This window comes from Podarcis gaigeae, assembly GCF_964106915.1.
Source record: "Podarcis gaigeae genome assembly, chromosome: 11".
Lineage (NCBI taxonomy): Eukaryota > Metazoa > Chordata > Lepidosauria > Squamata > Lacertidae > Podarcis > Podarcis gaigeae.
This window is the reverse complement of record NC_139687.1, coordinates 50,455,753-50,483,677: the sequence shown is the minus strand read 5'-3', so window position 1 is coordinate 50,483,677 and position 27,925 is coordinate 50,455,753. Positions and strand designations below refer to the sequence as shown.

General features: G+C 46.1%; 1 protein-coding gene across 1 annotated transcript; it reads right to left on the bottom strand.

Moving 5' to 3' along the window:
• Positions 1–27,885, bottom strand: NARS1 (asparaginyl-tRNA synthetase 1). Its single transcript, XM_083702802.1, has 15 exons — positions 27,625–27,885; positions 23,871–23,953; positions 23,457–23,522; positions 22,482–22,574; positions 21,202–21,291; positions 16,895–16,973; positions 15,043–15,113; positions 13,883–13,969; positions 11,465–11,686; positions 10,624–10,823; positions 8,391–8,526; positions 7,159–7,272; positions 5,765–5,896; positions 3,506–3,637; positions 1–1,780 (listed from the first exon to the last, which is right to left on the bottom strand). Exons 1-15 carry the CDS (start codon positions 27,665–27,667, stop codon positions 1,649–1,651), a joined length of 1,680 nt encoding a protein of 559 aa, XP_083558928.1. The 5' UTR covers positions 27,668–27,885; the 3' UTR covers positions 1–1,648.
• Between the last annotated feature and the right edge of the window lie 40 nt (positions 27,886–27,925).

Sequence of the window (27,925 nt, the reverse complement as noted above, 5' to 3'; positions counted from 1 at the left end):
TTTCCCCCCTCCAGTGCTATGAATTTATTGATTGCGAGATCCAACCAGCTTTGAAAACAAGGCATGCACAATCATCACAGAAATGTAACAGAAGAATAAGAGAAATCTGACCAGGCAAGGTCCTACAGCAATGACCCAGAGCGCACACACACACACACCCCGTACTTTGCTCCAGTTAAATTTGATAACTAAAAACCATTTTCATAACACTTGCTGGAAAGAGAAGGAACAATGTCAGTCAGCTTCATCACCTGAAAGCTCCTCTAATTTTCAGTTGGCCCCTCTTTCCTAAGAAACCCAAGACATTCAGTGGGTAGGATAAGCAAGAAACCGAGAAGGATCAAAGGACCTTGTCAAAACTTCAGTTCCTGGGGTTCTTGGAATGCAAGCTGTATCAGACCATCTTTCTGAACTACGTAACACAAGGCATGTTGAAAAGCAACTTAACCGAGTGTGAAACACAGGAGGCTTCTGCCAAGAGAACATTTGCTGAAAACGTTTTGATGGAACTGGGAGTCTGGACAGCAGCCACCCTTACTTGGGCAAGTGAAGTCACCAATTAGTGCCATGTTCAAAATGCAGATATAATGAAAATACAGTGGCAGGAAGGGATCCTTATGGGTACAATTGCTTAGGGTTGATTTTTCAATGTTGTCCAAAGCAGGGAATATCCTACCACACAAGAGGTACACAGGATTTTCACATGAAAGGCTAAAAGAAAAAAAGACCATCATATTCTCCACCCTAATCTCACCCATTAGGGAATAGTAGGTTACTACGGCTTAGAGCTGTAGTAACTTTAGGGCAGCATTTTGTTAATGAAGAAATTTTTCAAGGCCGAGTTAAAGGGCCTGCCTTATCCCACAGCCACCACTTCTAAGAATTCAGGCTGAAAAATTTTAAGGAAGGAGGTAAAAGGTATCTAGAGTTTAGTTCTCCTGTCAGTTGGGTGGTTCTTTACACTGTAATGCTTTTATCATTCTAGTCACTCTGCCAAGCTGAGTGTTTTGTTGGGGAGAACAGTATCATCTCTACATTTCAGCTGTTTACCTGAAGAATGGAGATGGCATGATTTTCTTACGAACTCTGATGTTGGATTGGGAAAACATTTAAACTGGATGCCACTGACCACGGCCAAAATAGATGGGGGGCTTAGTTTGTCCCTCAGGGTAGCAGTACACTATCCCAGATTATTGTATTAGATATATTATGTTACATTGTGCACTTACTAATGAATTTTGTTTTGGGGAGAAAACTCAAATATTCCCTTTTCAAAAGCCCTGCTTCTGGCTCCTTTTTACCAAACGACCCGATTTATGGGCTCTGCGCTGCTACGGAAGTGCAGTTCTTAAGTACTGCACACTACCTGTTTATCCTAGCAATCAATAAGTTAAAATATATCAATAGGGTTGATGAGGGGAGAAAATCTGGGCAAGGGGGAGAGAGAAGGGTTTTCTGAAATCAGTGGACTGCAATTCAGATTTCCAGATTCTCATTTGGAAAAAGTTGAGAGGTAGAAAAGGGAAAAGAAGTTGATCTCTTGGATTTCCTATCAGGATGGCTTTATAAGGATGCTGAGATGTGCTCTGCGGAGAGAGGAGGGTTTTGCTTAAAGACTGCTGGACTTCTGCCACAAGAGCAACATTGGTTAAGGTTTGCAGCGCTGGACAAAGCGTGGGTACAGACACACATCCCGGATATGGTGCCTGTTCAGGATCCAGGTGAGAAATCTTTCCAAGCCCAGGCCATAGCCACCGTGAGGGCACGTGCCGTATTTACGCTGCAAAGCCAAACGAGAAAGAAACAAGTCACTTGATGGACGGACAGGTGGAAAAAACACCCACAAACACGCCTGTCTCCAACTATCTCGCAGCCTGATCCCAAGAGCAGTGCCCTGGTGCCGGCATACCCAAAATTACGGTATTTTTTGCTCCGTAAGACACACCTTTTTCCTCCTAAGGGGAAATGTCTGTGCGTCTTACGGAGCGAATGCGTGGTCCCTGGAGCCGAATTGCCCAGGGGCAAAAAACAGATTGTGCTTTTTTTTTTTTAAGAAAGAGGGAAGGGGGTGTTGAAACAAAGCCGGCAAGCGATCGGAGGGAGATAAGGTACTCTGGCGATAAAGGATGCTGCCTGGGAGGGGGGAGGTAAAAGCACATGGATCCTCAGGATGTTTGCATTGGGTCACCCCAAATTCACCATCAGATCACATAGCATGTCCATGGCTACAGCCTGCACCAAAAATAAAATAAAATCAAGCACCCACTGTTTCATGGCGCAAAAACGTGGTTACAAAGCACAGATCCACATGGATTCTCAGGATTTTTGCACTGGGCTACCCCAAACTCACCATCAAATCACATATCATGTCTGTGGCCACAAAAATCATACACCCACTGTTTCGTTCAGAATATTTTTTTGTTTTCCTCCTCTAAAAACTAGGTGCGTCTTATGGTCGGGTATTTGGATTTATATCCCCCGTCCATCCTCAGAAGTGGTGCGGTGGCACCAAAGTGAGCAGTTAGGAGAGTACCAGCACCTCAAGCTTTTGCCTGGCACTGGCAATCGCAAACAAAACCCATCCCCTGCACTCCACCTAAGACCCCTCTGTCAGCCCTGACGTGCTGCTGCCTTGGGTCACCGGCTGGGGTTAAGATCAGCCCGATCGGCCCACGCTCCATAGACACACGGGGTTTTGAAAACCAGCGTCAGTTCAGCAAATTATGAAACAAACAGGTTAAGGAAAGACAACAGCTCCCCAAGGTTTTGAACGCTACAGTTGAGGCCACACAGCAGAACTCGGTGTCAGGAATGGCAATGGGAAATTGCACGAATCGGAACGAATTGCTCCTTCGGCGAGTGGGGTGGAGGAGTAGGGGAGCCACCCCCCTGCCACAGAAACCAGCCATCTGCAACATACAATGTGTCAAGCATGACCATTTGGGTCACCCAGCAGCTGGAGAAAAAGGAGGCAGCCCCTAAGCGAGAGAGTTTCAAATTCCTCCTGCCAGATGAGCCCTCCAAGTTGCAATTCAGAAGAATCTGAAGAAGCAGAAGTAGCCGTTCGCAAGAGGGGGCAGCATCTGCCAGGAGGGAGGAGCAGTAGTTCCCCTCCCAGTCCTCCATCCTCCTTACCCAGCATGCTATGGGTTTGTGAATGCGTTGACATGGTTTCGAATGAAGAGGCATGGCCGTATGTGGGGTCCAAAATAGGCAAGGCACCCTTTCCAGGGAAAACTCCCAGCGCAAAAGATCAGGGGATAGATTTATCCTCATCAAATCTGCTCCAACATCCTAGACTCATCACTGCCTCTGGCTTGGTTGTACACAGAAAACATAAAGCCAGGTGGGAAATGTGAAGAAACAACAACTTTTAAGCCCTTTAAAGACTAACTGGCCTGCCAAACGTTTGTTGTTGCCTTGGTCTACGACTCTACGTGTTGCGTTTGAGCATGGTGGCTGTGCTGCAACAGTTGGCCAAAGGAACAAGACCATCAACACGCACCTGGTCGGTGTACCAATAATAAGGCGTGGGGTCAATCCCTTCTCTCTTGTAGCCTTCCAGCAGCTCATCGCTGTCCCAAATACGCATTGAGCCTCCAACGATCTCGCCGACGTTAGGCATCAACACATCAACCTAAAAAGAGGCAGGACGAAGCATGTTGAACAGTTTAAGCAAGAGCCAGATAATTAATAATAATAATAAATTTTATTTATGCCCCGCCCTCCCCAGCCAAGACCAGGCTCAGGGAGGCTAGCACCAGGTATAACACAATGGATTAAAATGCAGCCTCATTTAAACATTAAAATGCAGCCTCATTTCAGCAGAAACTCAAATCAACAACTTTTTGGGGATGAAAACGTCAAATCTTCCACCAAGGCCAACTATCCAGACTGGTCCTATGTGGGCCAGAAAAAAAAGCCAGGGAAGTCCCCAAATAGGAGTTCCATCACAGAAGGAGAAAGGAAAGAGAGGGAGGGGTTCAAGTTAATTAGCTGCTGGACCATTTGTGGCCCACCAGGCATTTCCTCAAACCCAGTTTCTGTGGCTCCCAGGTGGGTTGGAGACTTCCTACGACTGAAAGTACAGCTCCTCTCCCTGCCAAGCAAAACCATTCTTCTTCTTGTGTTGCCCCCCCCCCCCCAGACTTCTCATGGAGGAGGCACATGAAGAAGGGCCTTAGATGATGATCTCAGGGTCCAGGTCAGTTCATATGGGGAGAGGTGGTCGTTGAGGTATTGCAGTCCTGAGCCATTGATGGCTTTATAGGTCAAAACCAGCACTTTGAATTTGGGCCTAGAAACTAATTGGCAGCCAGTGCAGTCAGACCAGGATTTGTGTTAAATGCTCAAACCATCTTGCCCCAGTGAGCGACCTGACCATGGAATTGTGCACCAGCTGAAGTTTCTGAACAGTCTTCAGGGGCAGCCCCACATATAATGTGATGCAGTTATCTATCTTAGAGGTTACCAGAGCATAACTGATAGGCTATCCCAGTCCAGATAGGAACACAGCTGGACTATCATCTAAAGCTTATGGAAGGCACTCAGCACCACAAAGCCCAGCAGAGATTGTCACAGGATTACCGTATTTTTCGCTCTATAACACGAACCAGACCATAACACGTACGTAGTTTTTAGAGGAGGAAAACAAGGGGAAAAAAATTCTAAACAAAATAGTGGATATATGATTTTTGTGGTTCATGCTGCGGCCACAGACATGTGATCTGACAGTGAGTTTGGAATAGCCCAATGCAAAAATCCTGAGGATCCATGTGGATCCATGCTTTGTAACCACGGAGGAGGGAAGGAAGGGGAAACATGGATCCTCTGCTCACGACTGCAGCAGATCCCCCCCGCCACCCGCAGGCATTCGCTCCATAACACGCACAGACATTTCCCCTTACTTTCTAGGAGGGGAAAAAAGTGAGTGTTATGGTGCAAAAAATACGGTATATACAGGAGCCAGCACAGATTAGAGCCTATGTGTCGCTAGAAACATACAATGTTTTTTTTTTCTATGGAGTAAGAGCTACTCTACACAGAACTGAGTGGCAGAATTCTAAGCTCTTATCACTTCAAGACTTCAGGTGGAGGTGGTGCTAAAGGCTGGACCATAGTTCAAAAGAGATTCCCTGCATGTAGAAAACGAGCCCATCAGAAAGAAATTTAACATAGCTCTCTCCGATGTGCTAAATTACTACATGCAGGGAACACTCAAAACACATAGTGAGTCTCCTACCTGCAATTTGACGTGACGCAGTCTTACTACTTCTATTCTGCAGACTGTTCTGACCAGACCTCATTCAGCAAGTGCCAGAAATCAAGGGGTGCTCATGCATGTGTGATGTAACCCTTAAAAAGCAGGGTTTCCCACATCTGGGTCCACAGTTGCTTTGGGACTACAATTCCCATCATCCCTGACCTGCTAGCTAGGGATGACAGGAGTTGTAGTCCAAAACCAGCTAGAGACCCAAGTTTGGAAAACCCTTCCTTAAAGTATAGCTCAGTGACGTTGTACACCAGCCTCTTAATGTAGTTAAAACAACTGGAAAACAAGGCTTGCTTCAAGAGGAGTGTTCTGCTGTAATGATTACATTGGTTGCGAGAACCCTCTAACCCTTACGTTCACGCCTCTCTTAAAATATATCTACGCAGCCTTTTAACAGAGGGCAAAAACACCCATTAAGAAGATGTCTTAACAGCTCCTTCCCTCCCCAGGCTTAGCCCCTGCATGGGATATGTGCGGGGAATGCAAACTGACAGATTCAGTAAGGCGAGGATCCTCAGGGCAGCGCTGCATGTAGAAAGACTTTATCTCAGCAGGAAATCGACACAGCAAGATTGGCTCATTAATGGCGTCCGTCATCTGTCTCTCGGGGGCCTCTGGAATATCCTACGGACAGGGAACAAGACTTATTATTAGCTCATCTACTGCCTAAGAACACCTCTTGCCATGCTTCCGCTTATTAAGCCACTTCCCTGCTCAAGAGAACTGTTTCTCGAGCCGCCCTGGCATTTCACGTTACTTGCCCCTACTTATTTATATATAGATTGCAAACTCAGCTTGCGATTTGGAACGCCCCTTGGTTTAATAATAATAATAATAATAATTTATTATTTATACCCCACCCATCTGGCTGGGCCTCCCCAGCCACTCTGGGCGGCTTCCATAAAAACCAAAAATACAGTAAAATATCACACGTTAAAAACTTCCCTGAACAGGGCTGCCTTAAGATGTCTTCTGAATGTCAGGTAGTTGTTTATCGCTTTGACATCTGCTGGAAAGGCGTTCCACAGGGTGGGCGCCACTACCGAGAAGGCCCTCTGCCTGGTTCCCTGTAGCTTCGCTTCTCGCAATGAGGGAACCGCCAGAAGGCCCTCGGCGCTGGACCTCAGCGTCCGGGCAGAATGATGGGGGTGGAGACGCTCCTTCAGGTATACTGGACCGAGGCCGTTTTGACTAGGCAACCAATAAATCAGGTGTGTGGGGAACCTTTGGCCATCCAGGTGTTGCAGAACTACAACCCCCATCACCCACAGCAAGCATGGCTTGGGATGATGGGAATTGTAGTTGGGGGTTCCTCTATCTGCAATATGTGCTTAGATATACACGCCGGACTCCCTCTTCAAACCACTTATCGCCCGGCAGCCGAGAAGCAAATTGGGGCTGGGGCTGATGCGAGTTCGAATCCAAAGTATCTGCATGGCACCAGGTTGTGCAAGGCTGCTATAGGCTAATAGCAAACTCATTCTCCAAATATACCTCATAGAGCTAAAACAGCTACGAGAGAGGCATCAGCAGGTTTTGGGGGGGCAGGGGAACCTACATAGTTTACAGGAATACAATACAATATTTGAGGGGGAATCCCTTAAAAAGAGGCGGGAGACTTGAAGTGGAAACACAGAACTGTATTTGCTATCTACTCCATCTGGAAACGGACTGGAAGCCAGTGTAGCTGTTGTTAACTTGGGAGTCACGTATTCCATTTAACTGGCCTTCCTGGTCAACTGCTTGGATGCAGAAATCTGCCCATGTCTGCAAACAACCTTCTTCTGCATGGTAGCCCCACACAGTACACTTAGCAAGCAATGCAATAGATTTTGAAGGAACACAAGTGGACAAAAGAAGGCTGAACAGGAAACCAAGAGGCTCACCTCTCCAAATTCGTAGTATGTGCCGTCTTCCTTCTTCACGTTATTTTCCTTCAGCCATACAAGGGCATCTGTGTAGTTCATCCGTTTGAAGGGGCGCTTCGGGGGCTCAAAGTTCTGCAAACACAGAGGAAGGAAAAGGCCTGAGGAAGACCACAGTATCCCAAAAGCAACAATCTGTAAAGGCAAGTTATGGTAGCTTGTGGACCAAAGTATAAAGGTAAAGGGACCCCAGACCGTTAGGTCCAGTCGTGGCCGACTCTGGGGTTGCGGCACTCATCTCGCTTTATTGGCCAAGGGAGCCAGTGTACAGCTTCCGGGTCATGTGGCCAGCATGACTAAGCCGCTTCTGGCGAACCAGAGCAGCACACAGAAACGCCACCTACCTTCCCGCCAGAGCGGTACCTATTTATCTACTTGCACTTTGACGTGCTTTCGAACTGCCAGGTTGGCAGGAGCAGGGACTGAGCAATGGGAGCTCACCCCATCGCGGGGATTCGAACCGCCGAACTTCTGATCGGCAAGTCCTAGGCTCTGTGGTTTAACCCACAGCGCCACCCGCGTCCCGGACCAAAGTATACAAGTAACTTAATAATAATAATTAAAACAATACACATTTATTTCATCATCTTTGTACCCCAACCATCCTCACAAGATGGGAGCTCTGATCAGCTTACAGTATAAAGTAGGTCTCTTTGGGTTGTAAGCAGTGCTTTTTTCTGGGGGATACACAGGGGTACGCATACCCCTAAACGATTTGTGAATCTAATGGGAGAAGAAACTAAAAAAAAAAAGTTTCTTCTCTAGCACGGTGAATTGTCAGTTCTGTTGCTACTCTTCAGATGGAAGTGAGCGTTTAATGTGTGAAGCAGTGTGGAATGTGGATGTGTGCTGTTTTACTGATTAAAGTTTGGCCTCATTGAGGGGCAGTGTTTCAATACGAGATGTCAGTGCAAACAACCTCATGCCAATATGGAAGCTACTGTGAGCTGTCAACTATGTAATATGAGGTAATGCATGTTCTTTGTACTTTTGTCCATTTACTGTATTCATTTCCCACCCCGATTTGATGGTGCTTTTCTCAAGTAAAAATGAGTACCGCCCCTAAACATTTTTTTTTTTTAGGAAAAAAGCTCTGGTTGTAAGTCACTTTGGGTTGCCTTGGGCCCCTGAAGATTTAGAAGCAAAGACGCTTTAGTAAAAAGAGAACTTTTGTTTTTCATGCTGCCACTTACTGGGTTGAGGGCATAAAGCATGTCAGCCGCTGGGGATTTCAGGACTCTGTCCACTACATCACAGACAAGGTCCTCGAGACGGTTCAGCAGGTCTTCAAAGGTCATGAAAGGGCATTCTGCTTCAATGTGTGTGTATCTGCAGGAGAACATTGACGCCTTCAATATAAAACACGTTGGGAACTCGCAGTCTTATTGCCTGCAAACTGCCTCCCCTCAACTTGCCAACAAAGGTCCGTATAGTTAAAGCTATGGTTTTCCAAGTAGTGATGTATGGAAGTGAGAGCTGGACCATAAAGAAGGCTGATCGCCAAAGAATTGATGCTTTTGAATTACGGTGCTGGAGGAGACTCTTGAGAGTTCCATGGACTGCAAGAAGATCAAACGCATCCATTCTGAAGGAAATCAGCCCTGAGTGCTCACTGGAAGGACAGATCGTGAAGCTGAGGCTCCAATACTTTGGCCACCTCATGAGAAGAGAAGACTCCCTGGAAAAGACCCTGATGTTGGGAAAGATTGAGGGCACGAGGAGAAGGGGACGGCAGAGGACAAGATGGTTGGACAGTGTTCTCGAAGTTACCAGCAGGAGTTTGACCAAACTGCGGGAGGCAGTGGAAGACAGGAGTGCCTGGTGTGCTCTGGTCCATGGAGTCACAAAGAGTCGGACACAGCTAAACGACAACAAAAGCACCAGCTGAGCACCTTTTCTTTAAACACAGCCTTGCAAACGGTGGCTTATTAGACTGAGATCACAACATGGGAACTGCGCTAAACAGGACTCAGTGTGGCTCACAATTCTAAAAGATAGGCAGGTACTTGTCTCTTCGTGGCGCTGCTGCAGAGGTGGGAAGAGCCACCTGAACTGAACTTCTCCCTTCTACGTAGCTATGAAAAGCCGACAAGGCTAGGCCCAAAAGCCTCTGCAACTCAACCTCATGACCTCAGTCGGTCAAATCCTTTTTTTTCTTTTTTTTTAAATTGACACACACAAAGTGCTCAACAGTCAGTTGTTATTAACAACCTGCAGGCCACTTCCTAATTGCTCTGAAATGGCACAGAACCACTCTGCGCAAAATTATTAGGGGTGCTGGTTTTGACCTTTAAAGCCCTATGCGGCCTAGGACCCACGTACCTACGGAACCGCCTCTCATGGTATGCCCCGCGGAGGACCTTAAGGTCCACAAATGACAACACCTTGGAGGTCCCAAGTCGCAAGGTGGTTAGACTGGTCTCAACTAGGGCCAGAGCCAGGGCCTTTTCAGTACTGGCCCTGACTTGGTGGAACGCTCTGTCACAAGAGACTAGGGCCCTGCGAGACTTGACATCTTTCCACAGGGCCTGCAAGACAGAGCTGTTCCGCCTGGCCTTTGGTTTGGACTCAGTCTGACCCTTATGTTTTCCTCCCCTTATCTATGGGCTACTATTAAAATGAAGCTACATTTTAAATTATATTTTAACCTGTATTTTAAATTGGGGTTTTTTAAATTGTAATTTTACTGGTGTTAGCTGCTGGGTATAAATAAAAATTTATTATTATTATTATTATTATTATTATTATTATTATTATTATTACTACTACTACTATTGTTAAAAGAAAAAAGAAGAAAGCAGCAATAATAATAAATGGCATACCTTCCCCCTCACACAGAAAATCTCCCAGTGTTCGTGTGGGTGGACTGAGGAGCAGATTTGGGAGATGTCCGGTTCCTAGGACACCCTCTGCATGAGCTTTAGAAAGATAACCACTCCCGACCAAGCCCGTCCCACTTTGGTAGGTTGCCGAATGATTGCCCCTTTGTTCTAGCCTTATCAGTTGGCGGTGCTGACCTTGCCCTGGGCGCTGGCAACTCACGCTACAGCACTGCTCTGCCCCATACATCAGGTGCGAGGAATCTTTGGCCCTCCTGACACTGCTGAACTACAGCAAGCCCGCAACAGACATGGGGGTTAAGTTTCGGATTATCATGCCTAAAACCAAAATTGTACATAGTCAATGGGAGGTGGCAAAGTCTTTTTTCCTGAACGCTCAACCCCTTTTAAATTTTCTTTCTTGTTTTGTTTTGCCAAATCTGAACGCGCACAAGTTAAATGTGTGTGTGCGCAAGTTGCAGGCTTTCTGTTCAATTCCCACCATCCCTGGCCATTCACTGGGCTGAGGATTATGGGGTTTGAAATTCAGGAATATTTGAAGGGCTATTAAAGGTTCCCCAGCTCTGCCACAAAAAGGGTCTCTTACTCAGCCAGATGCCTGCGGGTCCGAGACTGCTCAGCTCGGTAGGACTGGGCAATGCAGAAAGTGTCTCCCAGGGCAGGGATGCAAGTTTCCAGATACAGCTGGGAGGATTGTGTCAAAAAGGCTTCTTCGCCAAAATAGTCCATCTTGAACAGAGTGGAGCCTCCTTCAACCTGAGTTTGGACCAGCGTTGGAGGGGTGACCTAGAAGGGAAGCAGAAATGAGATTATGCATGTACAGAGTAACACCATTTCCTGCCCACTTACGAAGAACTAACTTAAGCCCGAGAGCTAAATGTTGGATTCTTTGTGTACAGTTCAGAAAGAACAGGACAGAAGGAGTCTGCGGTATCAAAAGCAAGAGAAAAATCTAATAAAGAAGAACTTTTTTTAAAAAAGTTTTATTAAAACTTTTTACATCACAATTAAAAAGCAAACTACAGTCGTACCTTGGAAGTTGAACGAATCCGTTCTGGAAGTCCGTTCAACTTTCAAAACATTTGAAAACCAAATCGCGTCTTCTGATTGGCCGCAGGAAGCTCCTGCAGCCAATCAAAAGCCGTGGAAGCCCTGTCAGATGTTCGGGTTCCAAAAGGATGTTCGCAAACTGGAACAATCACTTCCGGGTTTGCGGTGTTTGGGAACCAAAACGTCCGAGAACCAAGGCGTTTGGGATCCAAGATACGACTGTAAATCTAAACAGAAAATAGTAAGAAAAGAGAAGAGAAAAAAGAGCTAATAATAACTTTATAAAAGGCTGCAGATGTACTTCTTGGAGTGGGAAGGGGGCTCCCAGAGACCGGAGATCCTTCCTTTAAGATCAGCAAAGCAGCAGATCTACTTACTTCGTAATACCCTCGGTCGAAGAAGTGATCCCTGAAGCACTGGACGACCACGGAGCGCACTTTGAAGATCCTGCTCATGTTCTCTCCTCGAATCATCATGTGCCGGTTGTTCAGCTGCACGTCCACATCTGACTCTTCATTGACAAGGTTATCAGCCCCACCAGCAGGAGCCAGGCCAATGAGTTCCCAGTAGTCACAACACAGCTCATGCCCTCCTGGAGCCTATGGTTGGGTGTGCGCATAGGGAGAGAGAGATGGGAGCACAAATAATTATGCTCTGTTAAAATCACCTGCAACCCAATACCAACAAGGCTTTCTGTACCAGCAAACAGCAGCACATCAGGTGGTCCAAAATCCACATGCAGAGATTAAAATGGGACAGGGACACACTTCCAAGCCCTTCCAAGGTCCACACAAGCCCTTTCTCTTCTCCTGAACTTCACGCAAAAGACCACAAAGGGGGATTTCTAACCGTGTTAGGCTGAAACCTTCCTGCAATCAGGTTTCCCAATCAGTTGAACGCAGTTATAAGACTCTTCCTGCAGGTCTTTAAGTTAAATGTGCAAAGATCAGGAGAGGATGGAGGTAGTCTCCCTACTCCCTTTACAGAGCTACAGTTTCCAGCGTGGTTTATCAATCAGTCCTCTTCCCAATCCTCTTCCCAAGGAATTCTGGGAATTGTAGCTCTGGGAGGGGAACAGGGGAGTACCAAGCACTCTTAACAAAAACTAAAGCTCCCAGGATTCTTTCCTTTGTGGGGAGAGACACAACTGTTAAAGTGGTATGGTACTACTTTAAATCAACAGTGCAGATGGAGCCGGAGATTCAGAAAACAAAAACTTGGGTGCGGGAGGCATCCCCTGACAGTATGATTTTGCATTGTTTTATTCTTTATATCTGAGCTAACAATACAACATGGCTGGTACTAAACATATCCCAAAGGCCAAGGCGTTATTTCTCAGGCAAATTAAATTCTTTCTCTAGATAACTCCACGAGCTCCCCCTGCTGGTTAATATTACAGATTTCATTTCCTGTGAGTTTATAAGGAGCGTCTCCACCTGCATCGTTCAGCCTGGACACTGAGGTCCGGCTCCAAGGGCCTTCTGGTGGTTCCCTCACTGCGAGGTTACAGGGAACCAGGCAGAGGGCCTTCTCAGTAGTGGCGCCCGCCCTGTGGAATGCCCTCCCATCAGATGTCAAGGAAATAAACAACTATCTGACTTTTAGTAGACATCTGAAGGAAGCCCTGTTTAGGGAAGTTTTTAATGTTTGATGTTTTATTGTGTTTTAAATATTCTGTTGGAAGCCGCCCAGAGTGGCTGGGGAGTCCTGGCCAGATGGGCGGGGTATAATAAATTATATTATTATTATTATTATTATTATTATTATTATTATTATTATTATTATTATTATTATTACTGAAATCTATGTATCACAATGGAAAAACCAGACTTGGGAGATAACGCCATCAAAATTCTTTCCTTCACTGATAATATCCCATTTAACCAGCCTGGCAGTCCTTTGTTCTTGAGCTGGCGGGGTGTTCGGGGGGGGGGGGGGACTTTCAAGGAATATATTTAGCAGGTGAATAACACGTGTGATGTTGACACAGGGCTACAGCAGCACTTAACCGCCATACATGCTGTATTTCTGACTTTGAAACCAAGATAACCCATTTATTTGCATTCCCATCTCCACATCAGAGCTATATAGTCAACAGAATTATGCAGTCCGTGGTCTACGGGACTAAATGACTTCCAGCTGCTAGCGGCAGAAACTGCAAGTCTTGAGCACTCTTCTCGCTCTCAAAACATTGAACACAGCCTCAAAATCGCACGTGGCTTTACAGACATTTTGAGACCTTATCCAGAAATGCTCCAGCTGTGAGACAACAATGGCAGTTGCCAATCACCATGTTTCTCACAAGAAAAAAACACCAACAGCAAATCGGTTCACACAATCAACTTCTGAAACTTAACCAAGGCCAGCCATGCCATCTGCAAATCTCTATTGGTTTCCAAAGCCTGTCCGATCATCTCCTGGAGCAATACCATGCTTGGAAGAGGATGACTATTATAACAACAACAACAACTTATTATTTATACCCCGCCCATCTGGCTGGGTTTCCCCAGCCACTCTGGGTGGCTTCCAACAAAATATTAAAATACAATAGTCTATTAAACATTAAAAGCTTCCCTAAACTAAAACAAAAAAAAAACATTCCCTACTACCTGCAGAACAGGGAGGCCATTTTGAGTGGCAGTGACTCTCTAGGTGTTCAGATAAGGGGCTTCCCCAGCCCCACCAGGTAATGTCAAATGGAAGACCTTTGGAATGCAAAACAAACTCTCTACCTTCCAGCTAGAGCCCTTCCCTTGGCAGGAGCAAGGAGAGAGCAAGCAGACTCCCTTACTCACCTGTTTGCCTTCTGGAAGAAGGTTGAGAGTTCCATAGATAGCAATAGTGCTCTCGGTTGAGAGGACAACTCCATTGTAACACTGGCACTAGAAGGGAGAGAAAAAGAGGAGGAATTTCAGGCTGTGTGGGCTAGGCTTTTACCTGCTTTTGTTTTTATAAAGAGCAGATGGGAGCACACCACTCCCAAGGAAACACTTAGAATGCTTCATCATGAGAGCCAAGAGTTGTCTCTCACTTAGGGATGGAGGAGGAATCCATAGGTTGTGAATTCCAAAGACGACTCGTCTGATTTGATCGGGGCAGATTCATGACGCAGATCAGTTCCCGAGTCCAGGCAGGTTTCAACGCTGCCTCTCCCCCTCACCCCTTTTAATTGTTCTGCAAAACCCCAGATATCATGGAGGAGCTAGCACACTGAGATTCCTACTGCCATTTTCACCTTGAACAGAGAAAGTTCCTCCAGGGAGAAAGAGAGCTTGACAATGTTCCATTGCTCTCCGAAGGAACCGTATAGAAGAAGAAAAACATGGCTGCACCCATGTAAGAACTTGGGGCAGCCATGCTTGAGCCATAGAATTCCGTTTGAGAACAACAGAATGTCGTCAGGTCCCATCGCTCACTTCTATACTCTTTTAGTGGTTCCCAAACTTTCTTCTCACCAGACTGCTTGAAGATTTCTGAGGGTCTTAAGAGATCTTGATGGACCACTTAATTATTTTTTTCCTGCCTGTTTTAGCAATTGTAATGCACTGTGTTGGATTATCGCTGCAGTCTCGGCCCACTCAACTTCTGGTGGGCCGCCAGATTCTGAGGACAGAGCACTCCAGAACTGGGACGGACTGGATCGTAATGGGTCCTCTTCTAAACTTTCCACACCCGAACATTATTAAATGTTGGCTGCACCGCATTGCTGGACCACAACTCCCATCATCCTTGACCTATCAAAGGGACTCAAAGATGCTGCACATCCAGACCTCCTCCTCAGCCTCGCTTTCTCTGTATTTTCTCTTTGTTAACTTGTGGCCCTGGGGGTTTGGGAGTGGAAGAAGAGTAAAAGCAAGGGTGTGTGGGTGTGGGTGTGTTGGAGAGAGAAGGGTGGGGAGAGTGTGTGTGAGTGTGCGCACGCGCACACAGACACACACACTTCAAAGCAGCTTACCAGTTCGTCTGACAAGACGCATTGAAGGAATCCAGTGCCGTCTCTTAATACAATAAACATCAAGTTCTTGCCTAGCAAAAAAGAAGCATTCAGTGTTAGAATTTAAATTCCCTTTCGTTGAAAGGCATCCTTCATCCTCTTCCATCCCAAACCATCAAAACTATTTCTACTATTAAAAAACAAAACAGAAAAGATGAATATTTCCAGAGAGGGTGGGGAAGAGAGAAGTCCCACGACACTTTAAATACACATGATTTTATTTTGTGGAGAAGAGCTTGGAACTGCATGTGAAAGAAGCATGGAGAGAAAGAGAGAACAGGCTTTTTCACATATTATCCTGAACACAGGTACAAGTGCTTGTGTGGAAAAGGGTTTATACTTGTTAATTTTTGCAGCTCGCCTACTGTGTACACAGACCGTACACTCATCAAATGTAGTGTGTGAAAAGCAAGAGAGAAACTAAGGATGAATCCACACACAGGGAAAACCCCGCTATAAATAAGTCAGAAATTAAATCGTTATAACAAAAGAAAAAAAGTTATGGAAAATTGCAAAGAATTAATTTTTTTGCTCTCCAGCTCCATCTGGTGTTGCATGTTTAAAATGCATTCAAAAGCTGTTTTGATTTTTAACTAATGTAGCCGAGTCCTAACCAGCCAAGCCTTCCAGGGTGATCTGAGAAACAAGTTAAGTCAAGGAGCCTGCTATTATCACTATGTTATCACCAGAATGCGGCAGCTAGACTGGTAACTGGGAGTGGCCACCGGGACCATATAACACTGGTCCTGAAAGACCTACACTGGCACCCAGTACGTTTCCGAGCACAATTCAAAGTGTTGGTGCTGACCTTTAAAGCCCTAAACGGCCTCGGTCCAGTTTACCTGAAGGAGCGTCTCCACCCCCATCGTTCTGCCCAGACACTGAGGTCCAGCTCCAAGGGCCTTCTAGCGGTTCCCTCACTGCGAGAAGCGAGGTTACAGGGAACTAGGCTGAGGGCCTTCTTGGTAGTGGTGCCCACCCTGTGGAACGCCCTCCCACCAGATGTCAAGGAAATATACAACTATCTGATTTTTAGAAGACATCTGAAGGCAGCCCTGTTTAGGGAAGTTTTTAATGTTTGATGTTTTATTGTGTTTTTAATATTCTGTTGAAAGCTGCCCAGAGTGTCTGGGGAAACCCAGCCAGATGGGCGGGAGTATAAGTAATAAATAAATTATTATTATTATTATTATTATTATTATTATTATTATTATTAATCGCTTAATGCCAAAATAGGCTTCTAAGCAGTTTGCATAATACAAAAACACAAATATATAAACATCCATAATTCAAGATGCAATACAACAACCCCATTAAAGTATTGTATTAAAGTACTTAAAATACTCATGATAAAAATAAGCCTACATGCGCAGATATGAAGGACTACAGAGCTCACCAGGGATTTTACACCCTCACAAGGAAGTTAAACTAACTGAGGTGCAAAGCTGCAGCTCTGAACTATTGGTTTCAGTTTGCCAACAGTGGAGCTGAAAAGCCCATGAAATAAAAAAGGAGCGTCACATTCTGTGCAGAGCCTAAATGCATGCAAGGTAAGAACGGAGTCCTTTTCTGAGGGGAAAGTGCTCTGAAACAGCAGCCCAAGTCTTAACCAAAAGATAGGCTGCTTTGATAAGATATGTACCACGAACTACGTCAGTCTACTAAATTAAACTGGCTTTCCCTAAGGAAGCTTCAACTTGAAGCTTTGCAACAATGCTGGTTCTCTCACAAATTTTCTAGGCTTCAATCCTTTTGAGGGGCAGTTTGTTGTTCCCCCCTTTACAGAACTGGTTCCTTTTAACACAGCACTCACCTTGTCTACGCAGCCTGTGGACCCAGCCAAAGACTTTGACTCTCTCTCCTCTGTGGGCCTCTAGGTGACGGATTTTCACCTGTCAGAAAGCAGCCGAGTAAGTTGTTTTTCTTTGAAAATATTATCAAGATATACACACAGATTGCTTGCCTAACACCGAATCAAGAATACGAAAGAAATTCCACTTGTGTGTTGCTTTTTTCCCTCAGATACCATTTACAATACCTTACACATGAAAAGCTACGCAAGACACATTAGAAAAACTCCAAGTCTCGCCAGTTGTATCAGGACCAACCAATCTATGTCACAAGACAAGGAGCAAATACCATATTTTTCGCTCCATAAGATGCACCTAATTTTTACAGGAGGAAAACAAGAAAAAAAGTATTCTGAACGAAACAGTGGATGTATGATTTTTGTGGTTCATGCTGTGGCCATGGGCATGTGATTTGATGGTGAGTTTGGGGTAGCCCAATGCAAAAATCCTGAGAATCCATGTGGATCCGTGCTTTGTAACCATGTTTTTGCGCCATTGCCACCCCAGGCAACAGTGGGTGCGTGATTTTTTGGGTGCAGGCTGTAGCCATGGACATGCTATATGATCTGATGGTGAAATTGGGGTGACCCAATGCAAAAATCCTGAGGATCCATGTGCTTTAAAGAGCAAACCTGACAGGAGCGGCTTACAGCTGTGTAAGCAGCTCCTCTCCTCTCTCGCTTTGCTGCTTTTCAGTGACCTAAGTGGGGAGGAGGGGGGGAAAGAGCACGCTTGCTTTATAGCAGCCAACCGGACAGGAGCCACTTACGGCCGTGTAAGCAGCTCCTCTCCCGCTTTGCTGCTTCAAAGCGAGCCACGGAGGAGGGAAGGAGGGGGAAACATGGATCCTCTGCTCGCGACTGCAGCAGGATTCCCCCCCCCCCCCGCCATCCATAGGCATTCACTCCATAAGATGCGCAGACATTTGCCCTTATCTTTTAGGAGGAAAAAAGTGCGTCTTATGAAGCGAAAAATACGGTAGTTTGAGTCTAACCTCAAATGTGTCAAAATCTAGATGGATTTCCTGGTCTGCTCTTTTTGGTGGAAGGAAAAATATTCTTTCCAATCCAATTCTCCTCCCAGAGGAGGTGGAACGATTCAGTGAGCTGGGAAGCCAATTCCATGCAGCCTGCCTGGACACAAATTTGGCAGCCTGCCTGGACACAAGCACTCAAGGTCACTTTCCACAGCTAACACATGGCAGCTGCAACCCCATGCACGCTTATTGGACAGAAAAGCCCTAAAGCACCATCATCAAATTTCTTAAACCCCACTTCACCAGCAGGTTCCAGGGTGGGGTTACAACAATTTGAAATTTGTTATCAACAGTTAAAGCAGATTACAGGAACACGTTTCAGGTGCTGAAGAGTTCCATTTTTAAGGTAAAGGAAAAGGTACCCCTGCCCGTACGGGCCAGTCTTGACAGACTCTGGGGTTGTGCGCCCATCTCACTTAAGAGGCCAGGGGCCAGCGCTGTCCAGAGACACTTCCGGGTCACGTGGCCAGCGTGACAAAGCTGCATCTGGCGAGCCAGAGCCGCACACGGAAACGCCGTTTACCTTCCCGCTGGTAAGCGGTCCCTATTTATCTACTTGCACCCGGAGGTGCTTTCGAACTGCTAGGTTGGCAGGCGCTGGGACCGAGCAGCGGGAGCGCACCCCGCCGCAGGGATTCGAACCGCCGACCTTTCAATCGGCAAGTCCTAGGCGCTGAGGCTTTAACCCACAGCGCCACCTGCGTTCCATTTTTAGCATTCACCAAAAGCTGTATAATACCTCTGTGGGGAAGAAATTCTACAACTCAGGGGTTGCCACAGAGAATGCCACAACCCCCCAAACTTGATGGCAGCAGAACGACTGAGGGCCCCTTCTGGTGATTTGAACAACCAAGAAGGTTTGTAGGGAAGGAGGCAGTCTCTCAAGATAGTTTGGGCCTAAGTTGGAGCATGCTGATAAAAATTTTACACATCACTTGGGAAGTCAGGCGAACTAATGCCAGCATACTGGAAGAAGCAGAGATCGCCAGTGTCAAAGCAATGATTCTTCAACATCCAACTTTGTTGGACTGGTCATGTTGTGCAGATACCTGATTTATCGTCCTCCAAAGCATCTACTCTATTCCGAACTTAAAAATGGAAAGCGTAATGCTGGTGGTCAACAAAAGAGGTTTAAAAACTCTCTCAAGGCAAATCTAAAAAAAATGTAGTATAAGCACCGACAACTGGGAAACACTGGCCTGCAAGCACTCCAACTGGAGAACAGCCTTTACTAAAGGTGTCAGGGGCTTTGAAGACGCTCGAACTCAGGAAGAAAAGAAAGAAACACGCTAAGAGGAAGGCACGCTTGGCAAACCCTCACCATGATCAACTCCCGCCCAGAAACCTATGTCCCCACTGTGGAAGGACGTGTGGATCCAGAACTGGTCTCCACAGTCACTTACGGACTCGTTAAAGCCGTGTTCATGGAAGACAATCTTACTCGGGTACGAATGATTGCCAAAGAAGATAGTTGCCCTTTAAGCATCCAGTCATATGATCAGGGAAGGGTCCCCCCCCTACCATTTCAGGGCATGATTGGGACGAAGCAGAGATTTTAATCTGCGTTAAGGCATGGATCCAGAGGCTTACATAATTTGACATCTGCAGGGTCTGTAAGACAGAGTTGTTCCGCCTGGCCTTTGGCTTGGAATCAACTTGATCCCCTTCCCCCCTTTCCTTTTTCCTTTCTCCTTCTGTAATGGAACTCCTATTTGGGGACTTCCCTGGCTTTTTTCTGGCCCACGTAGGACCAGTCTGGATAGTTGGCCTTGGTGAAGATTTGACGTTTTCATCCCCAAAACGTTTTTGATTTGAGTTTCTACTGAAGTGAGGCTGCAGTTTAATGTTGTATTCTAATCTTGTTTTTAAGTTGTATTTTAATCAATTCTTTACATAGCTGGTGTTAGCCGCCCTGAGCCCAGTCTTGGCTGGGGAGGGCGGGGTATAAATAAAATTTATTATTATGGACCCAAGTGCAACAGTCCTCTCCCCAAATGTGATTCCTGCATTGCAGGGGGTTCAACTAGATGATCCCTAGGGGTCCCTTCCAATTCTATGATTCTCAGCATCTGGTATTTAAAGGCACTGTGGCTAGCAGCCATTGTTATATACGCTTATCTGCCATGCATTTGTCTAATGATCCAGATGTTTAGAAATACTTGGGTTTCTAACACCGAAAAAAGAGAGCTAAGTTTATTTTGAATGTGCTAGACTATAAACATGCACAATACTGATTCCCATTCAATGTTTGGAACCTCCTACTATCGCTTTAAATCAGGGGTGTGGAACCTGGGCTACATTGTTGGGCAAGGGACGTGGCTGGCGCTGTGGTCTAAACCACTGAGCCTCTTAGGCTTGCTGATCAGATGGTCGGTGGTTCAAATCCCCACAATGGAGTGAGCTCCCGCTGCTCTGTCCCAGCTCCTGCCAACCTAGCAGTTCGATAGCACACCAGTGCAAGTAGATAAATAGATACTGCTGAGGCAGGAAGATAAACGGCATTTCCGTGCACTCTTTGTTTCTGTCACGGTGTTCCGTTGCACCAGAAGCAGTTTTGTCATGCTGGCCACATGATCCAGAAAGCTGTCCATGGACAAACACCGGCTCCCTCAGCGTAAAAGCGAGATGAGTGCCGCAACCCCACAGTCGCCTTTGACTGGACTTAAGCCCTGTTTAGGGAAGCTTTTAATGTTTGATGCATTGTTGTTGTTGTTAGTCGTTTAGTCGTGTCCGACTCTTCATGACCCCATGGACCAGAGCACGCCAGGCACTCCTGTCTTCCACTGCCTCCCACAGTTTGGTCAAACTCATGCTGGTAGCTTTGAGAACACTGTCCAAGCATCTCGTCCTCTGTCGTCCCCTTCTCCTTGTGCCCTCCATCTTTCCCAGCATCAGGGTCTTTTCCAGGGAGTTTGATGCATTACTGCATTTTAATATTTTGTTGGAAGCCGCCCAGAGTGGTTGGGGAAGCCCAGCCAGATGGGTGGGGTATAAATAATAAATAATAATTATTATTATTTAACTGTCCAAGTGTCTTTTACCTTTTTCTTTTTTATATACTGTTGGACTCCCAATCCCATGGGCCAGGGATGATGGGATGAGTTGGGAGACCAATATAAGGAAGCAACCACATTGCCTACACCCCCTAGCGTATGTCATTTACAAGTGCTCTCCCCTCACAGCCTAAAAAGAGCTGGTTAAGGTTGTCTGCAAAAGCATTCAAGCTTTACTCACACATTTGGGCTCTGGGAGACTGGGGTCATTCTTAATGATTATCTTCTTTGCTTCCTCCAAGTTCTTTTCACGGCGCAAGAGATCTTCTTCCTGCGGGTTGTTTTAAAGAGTGGTTTAGTTGAGACTCTACTCTGAACGCAAGCATGTGGGGAGTGATCTGGGAACACTAGAACCAATGGGAACGTTAGCATTAGAAGAGTGACTATTGGGGTGCCACAGGGTTCTGTCTTGGGCCCGGTCTTATTCAACATCTTTATCAACAACTTGGATGATGGACTCAAGGGCATCCTGATCAAATTTGCAGATGACACCAAACTGGGAGGGGTGGCTGACACCCCAGAGGACAGGATCACACTTCAAAACGACCCTGACAGATTAGAGAACTGGGCCAAAACAAACAAGATGAATTTTAACAGGGAGAAATGTAAAGTACTGCACTTGGGCAAAAAAAATGAGAGGCACAAATACAAGATGGGTGACACCTGGCTTGAGAGCAGTACATGTGAAAAGGATCTAGGAGTCTTGGTTGACCACAAACTTGACATGAGCCAACAGTGTGACGCGGCAGCTAAAAAAGCCAATGCAATTCGGGGCTGCATCAATAGGAGTATAGCATCTAGATCAAGGGAAGTAATAGTGCCACTGTATTCTGCTCTGGTCAGACCTCACCTGGAGTACTGTGTCCAGTTCTGGGCAGCACAGTTCAAGAAGGACACTGACAAACTGGAACGTGTCCAGAGGAGGGCAACCATAATGGTCAAAGGCCTGGAAACGATGCCTTATGAGGAACGGCTAAGGGAGCTGGGCATGTTTAGCCTGGAGAAGAGGAGGTTAAGGGGTGATATGATAGCCATATAAAAGGATGTCACATAGAGGAGGGAGAAAGGTTGTTTTCTGCTGCTCCAGAGAAGCGGACACGGAGCAATGGATCCAAACTACAAGAAAGAAGATTCCACCTAAACATTAGGAAGAACTTCCTGACAGTAAGAGCTGTTTGACAGTGGAATTTGCTGCCAAGGAGTGTGGTGGAGTCTCCTTCTTTGGAGGTCTTTAAGCAGAGGCTTGACAACCATATGTCAGGAGTGCTCTGATGGTGTTTCCTGCTTGGCAGGGGGTTGGACTCGATGGCCCTTGTGGTCTCTTCCAACTCTATGATTCTATTCTATGATTAAGGCCCCATTTGAGCTACAGTTCCCAGAATTCCCTGGGGGGATTGTTAAACCTCCACTGGGAGTCTTGAAGATGCCACAAGAAAAAGGAGCAACATTTGCAAACCTTACCTCTTTCTTTTCTCTCGCTTCAGCTTTTTGTTGTTCCCTGTGCCACAGCTTTTTGACATTCTTCAACTGGGTCTTGGAAATGGTATCCCATCTCTAGGGCAGATGAAAAGAAGAGAAAGCGAAAGCATAAATAAGAGAGTTATGCTTTCGCTTTCCGATAAAAACATAAGAAGAAGAAGAAGAAGAAGAAGAAGAAGAAGAAGAAGAAGAAGAAGAGGAGGATTAGGAGGAGGAGGAGTTTGGATCTGATATCCCGCCTTATCACTACCCGAAGGAGTCTCAAAGCGGCTAACAATCTCCTTTCCCTTCCTCCCCCACAACAAACACCCTGTGAGGTGAGTGGGGCTGAGACTTCAGAGAAGTGTGACTAGCCCAAGGTCACCCAGCAGCTGCATGTGGAGGAACGGAGACGCGAACCCGGTTCCCCAGATTACGAATATACCACTCTTAACCACTACACCACACTGGCTCTCCCCCAGGGTCCATCTAATGGCCAGCCAGATGACTCAAAGGTTCCTTAGAGCTATCATCCCCTTTCCCCAATGTTCAGAAAATAAGTGCTATTATTTACACTGTCAAAACTGCACCATCCAGGGGCAAGAGGAGTTATCCAGCAAGATTGAGAGAACCCCAAAGTTTTGCTGAAACACAATATATTAGCAAAAGCAGGAGGAGGAGGAAAATAACATAATGGAGTCTCAGGGAAAGGGTGTGGCTGGCTGACTGGTATAGTGAACAGAGTACTCCACACTGCAACATTTTGTCGCAGGTACCTTTTTGTCACCGTTGATTAATCCTCCATCAATTTGTTTAATCCCCCTTTAAAGCTAACTAAGCAAGTGCCATCACTACATCTTGCAAATTCTTATGTGTTGTTGTGCAGACTCTATATTTTGTCTGTCCTGAATCTACTGCCAATCGAAACCAAATCCTTTCACCGTGGAAACGGCAGAAAAACACCCATTAATACTCAACCTCGTCTTTTTTTTGCGAGTCCACGTAGATCGTAGGAAACGGCTCCTTTCCGGCAGACAGCAAAGCCTTTAGAAAGAGAAAAGGATGGAATAAGTTTTGTTTTATTTTTTAAGACAGCTAGTTCTAAAAGCAGGGGGCAGCCAGCGCACTGTCAGACTACAACTCCCAAAATGCGCCTGGCAAATTTTGAACGCTGCCCTGAATGCTCTTTGGATCCCCATTGTACAGACAGATGCTAAGGATGCACAAAGCAGGCAATCACAGACATTGTGCAAACTGCTGCAAGGACCGTTGCACCAAGCACTTTGCAGTTGCCGTAACCTCAGGAACCACCACAGAATAAGCCCACTGACTGGCCTTGGATGTGAACTCCTGGGGGGAAATGGGAGAACCTAAACTGGGCTTGTCAGGTACCTTCAGAGCAGTTTTGTAAGGCTTCTCCTGCGACCCGTCTCCAGTAACGTCACTTCCCTCTCGATCAGAGACATAGACCTCTCCTGTAAAAGCAGGCATGGAAATTAGGAGTCTTGCACATAGCACACATTCATTCACACAGAGATCCATTTACACAAAACGGTTGCTTTGCACTTAATAATGTTTAATAGTCTATTGTATTTTAATATTCTGTTGGAAGCCGCCCAGAGTGGCTGGGGAAACCCAGCCAGATGGGCGGGGTATAATAAATAAATTATTATTATTATTATTATTATTACCTCTAAAAACTGGTGGGGAACCTCTGTTTCTGCTCTGGAGGCCACAAGACTCTCAGCTCCCTTCACAGCCGACCACCGGCCAGGCTGGATGGTGCTCAAGGGAGCTGGCAGTCCAACATCTGAAGATGGAGACTGTCGATGGATCAGACTCGGCTAGGAGAGCATGCAGAGAAGAAGGTACTAATCTCCTCTCTGGAATGGCTACCAATGAACTCGTTCTCTGAGCAACAACTCTTAGGTAGCCCAAACAGCTCTACCCATACACAACAGAATGGCGTTAGTAGGTGTGGAGGAAGCATATAATAAGGCAGGGGTAGGTAACCTAGGTAAAGGAACCCCTGACCATTAGGGCCAGTCGTGACCGACTCTGGGGTTGTGGCGCTCATCTCGCTTTACTGGCCGAGGGAGCCGGCATACAGCTTCCGGATCATGTGGCCAGCATGACTAAGCCACTTCTGGCGAGCAGCGCATGGAAACACCGTTTACCTTCCCGCCGGAGTGGTACCTACTTATCTACTTGCACTCTGATGTGATTTCGAATTGCTAGTTTGGCAGGAGCTGGGACTGAACAACGGGAGCTCACCCCGTCGCGGGGATTCAAACCGCCGACCTTCTGATTGGCAAGCCCTAGGCTCTGTGGTTTAACCCACAGTGCCACCCACGTCCCTACCTCTGTCTTTAGCTGTTTCTATTTTATCTTCTAGATTCAGGTAGGTAGCCCTGTTGGTCTGATGCGGTCGAAATAAATAAAAAAATTGTCCAGTAGCACCTTAGAGACCAACTAAGTATGTTCTGGGTATAAGTGTTCGTATGCATACATTTATCTGAAGAAGTGTGCATGCACACAAAAGTTTATAGCCAGAACAAACTTAGTTGGTCTCTAAGGTGCTACTGGACAATTTTTTTTTACTTTTTTCCAATTATTCCTTTATTTATCTATAAGCCACCTTGAGTCCCTGTTAGGGGGGGAAGTGGGATAGAAATAAATTAATATTAATGTTATCTGCTTTAAACTAAAAGCCATGTACTACTGATATGGAGAATGCCCAGGACACGCTAACAAAAAAGGCATCTATACCACTTAGTTTCATTTTTCTTTAAAAAAATATATATTTAGAGCAGCGGCTATCAATATAGTGTCCTCCAGATTTGCTGGACTTTCGTCAATCAGGGATGATAGGAGTTGGAATTCAGCAACATCAACTGCTGCTGCTTTAGGGTTTCAACAAGAGCACAGTGCAGGTTTGGGGTGCTGCTACCGCCCCCTAAACCTTCCCTTAGCACTGCCAATTGAGGGGAGAGTTAATTCCCCCCCCCCAAGTGCACTACCAGCCTCAAACCTACAGAGCAGGAGAGGAAAGTTGATTCTATAATATTTCTTCTCATTACCTAAGGCAGGGCTTCCAATTCTGTGTCTCACAAGCTTCCTTCAAGTGGTCTGTCGATTTGTGGTTGAAAATGGGAGTCAGCCACCCCAAAGCGGCTAAAAGGCCAGTCACTTCGCTGCGAAAATGACAAGCGAGGGCCTACCACAAAATGTGGCAGCGCGAAGCTCTGCCTTACACAACGGCAGGGTGGATAAAAATCAATGATTTTTTTAAAAAAAAATAATGATTTTTATTATTTAAATTGGATTTTTATTATTTAAATTGGATTTTTAAAACAAAATGCTTTTGGAGGAAAAATCTTTCTAAAGATAGTTTTCTGTTTAAGCTACATTATAGTCCAAAAGCTATTCATCAGGAAATAAGGATTTGTTTTAAGTTTTTCATGTGTGCTAAAACTCAGTCTAAGTTTTTTTGTTTTGTTTTTTTAAAAAGTTTGACCACATCAGTTAACAAACATGGATACATGTGCTATAATGTTATTACTTTAGTTAAATAAAATTGTTTAAATTGTTATTAAGGAAATGATTAGTTTTCTCCTTCCAACAAAGTACAGCAGAAGACGTTGTCCAAATATAAACAGTTAACTTACTAAACCTCACAAGAATTTCATAATTACCTGTCTATGTATTTCTAATAGTACAGTGGTACCTCGGCTTAAGTACTTAATTCGTTCCGGAGGTCCGTTCTTAACCTGAAACTGTTCTTAACCTGAAGCACTGCTTTAGCTAATGGGGCCTCCTGCTGCTGCTGTGCCGCTGGAGCACGATAGCTGTTCTCATCCTGAAGCAAAGTTCTTAACCCAAGGTACTATTTCTGGGTTAGCGGAGTCTGTAACCTGAAGCGTATGTAACCTGAAGCGTATGTAACCCGAGGTACCACTGTATAACTAAATCAGTAATTTTTGATATAACTGTAAAAACTACTCTGAACATTTATTATTCCAAAAATGAAACCCTCCTCTGGTTGTAAATATTAAGATTATACCAGCAAGAATGAGTCTTTCTGTAAAAATAAAAATAAAAAATGATTTAAATCAAGTCTTACTGACTAGTGATTTAAATCGATTTGAATTAAATGAAACCCACCCAGCACAATTGTCCTCCTTCCCAGTTGTCCACCATTCACCCCAGTAACAACCCATTCGCACACCGAGTAGTCCTTATTAGGCTCTTTTTTTGGGATGGTGAGGGTCCTTCCTCTTAAATATCTGATATTTAATACCTTCCCACCCGACACCTGCTAATACAGCTTCTCCTTGTGCCTGGACTTAGCTTGGCACACCTCACCCAACATGAGTAATAAAAAAGGAACGAGGAGACCCGCTTCCAAGCGCCAGAACATGTCTGGCAAGTTGAACCCCGACTTTCCAACCCCCCGGGATGACTCTGGTAAGCTGCATTTCTTTAACTCATTGCTACAAGCCGCTTTTCCCGACAAGAGGCTGGCTGGAAGAAGACAGAAGAGCGGCAGGATAAGCCCATCCTCCCTTGTACCGATTGCCTGCGTTGCATGGGGTAGAAGTGGACGTGGCTATAGCGCAGGCAGGGGAAATGGGTGACTGCAAGAAAAGGTCCCCTGCCCCGAGGCACCAGCAAACCTATACAATCGCGTGCAGCGCCTCTTCCCAAGGAAAGCAGGGGAAGAAGGGCGGGTCTATAAGTGGCCATTTAAATCATTTAACACCAGCCGCTAGCTGATCTTTTTTTAAACAGCTGCTGATGGGGAAGGAAAGGTCTAGGGCGCACGGAGCGCGCAGCCAAAAGCCTCGGGGCCTTGAAGTCTGGTTCCGACGCGTGGAGATGGCGGGCCCCTCATTCATCGGAGGCCAGGGCTGCAGTTGCTACAATGGCAAAAGGAGGAGGAGGACGCGCGTCTTTTGTTCCTGGGCCCTTTTTGCAGCTGCGCCATCTCACCCAACGTGAATAATTTCTATTATTATTGCTTATGATCGAGACAGGATCTCCGCCTGCCCTTGCCAGATCCCAGGGCCTTTTTTTCTGAAGGCTTCCCTGCCGGTCTCTCTTTGCCCAAAACACACACACACACACACTCACCCCACAAACTCACCCAGGGCCAGCGCGCCCGTCTGCTTGAGGATCTCCAAAGACATCGCTGCTCCTGCGTAAAGCGCCGCGCGCCCCTCGAACCAGACAGGTGGCGGCCGCCTCTTTCCCTTTCCTTTTCAAGAAGGGGATTGCGCTTCCCGGCAGGGAGATTGCATCAGGCCTGCCCGCCCACAAGCCCGCCCTTGCCGCAAAGCGAGGCCGGCTGCCGCAGCAGTAGCTGCCGCTACGCTTTGCGCTCCGCCCCGGCGTCGCCACCCATTGCGCGCCTCTTGCGCCTCGTTGGGGAGGCCCGGCGGCGTCAG

Coding starts and splice junctions, on each gene's coding strand:
- NARS1 (XM_083702802.1), bottom strand. CDS start 27,667: ATGTCTTTGGAGATCCTCAAGCAGACGGGCGCGCTGGCCCTGG. Junction 22,575..23,456: donor ACTCGCAAAAAAAAGACGAG/GTTGAGTATTAA, acceptor CATCTGCCCTAG/AGATGGGATACCATTTCCAA. Junction 7,273..8,390: donor TGCTTTATGCCCTCAACCCA/GTAAGTGGCAGC, acceptor CTGTGTTTGCAG/AACTTTGAGCCCCCGAAGCG.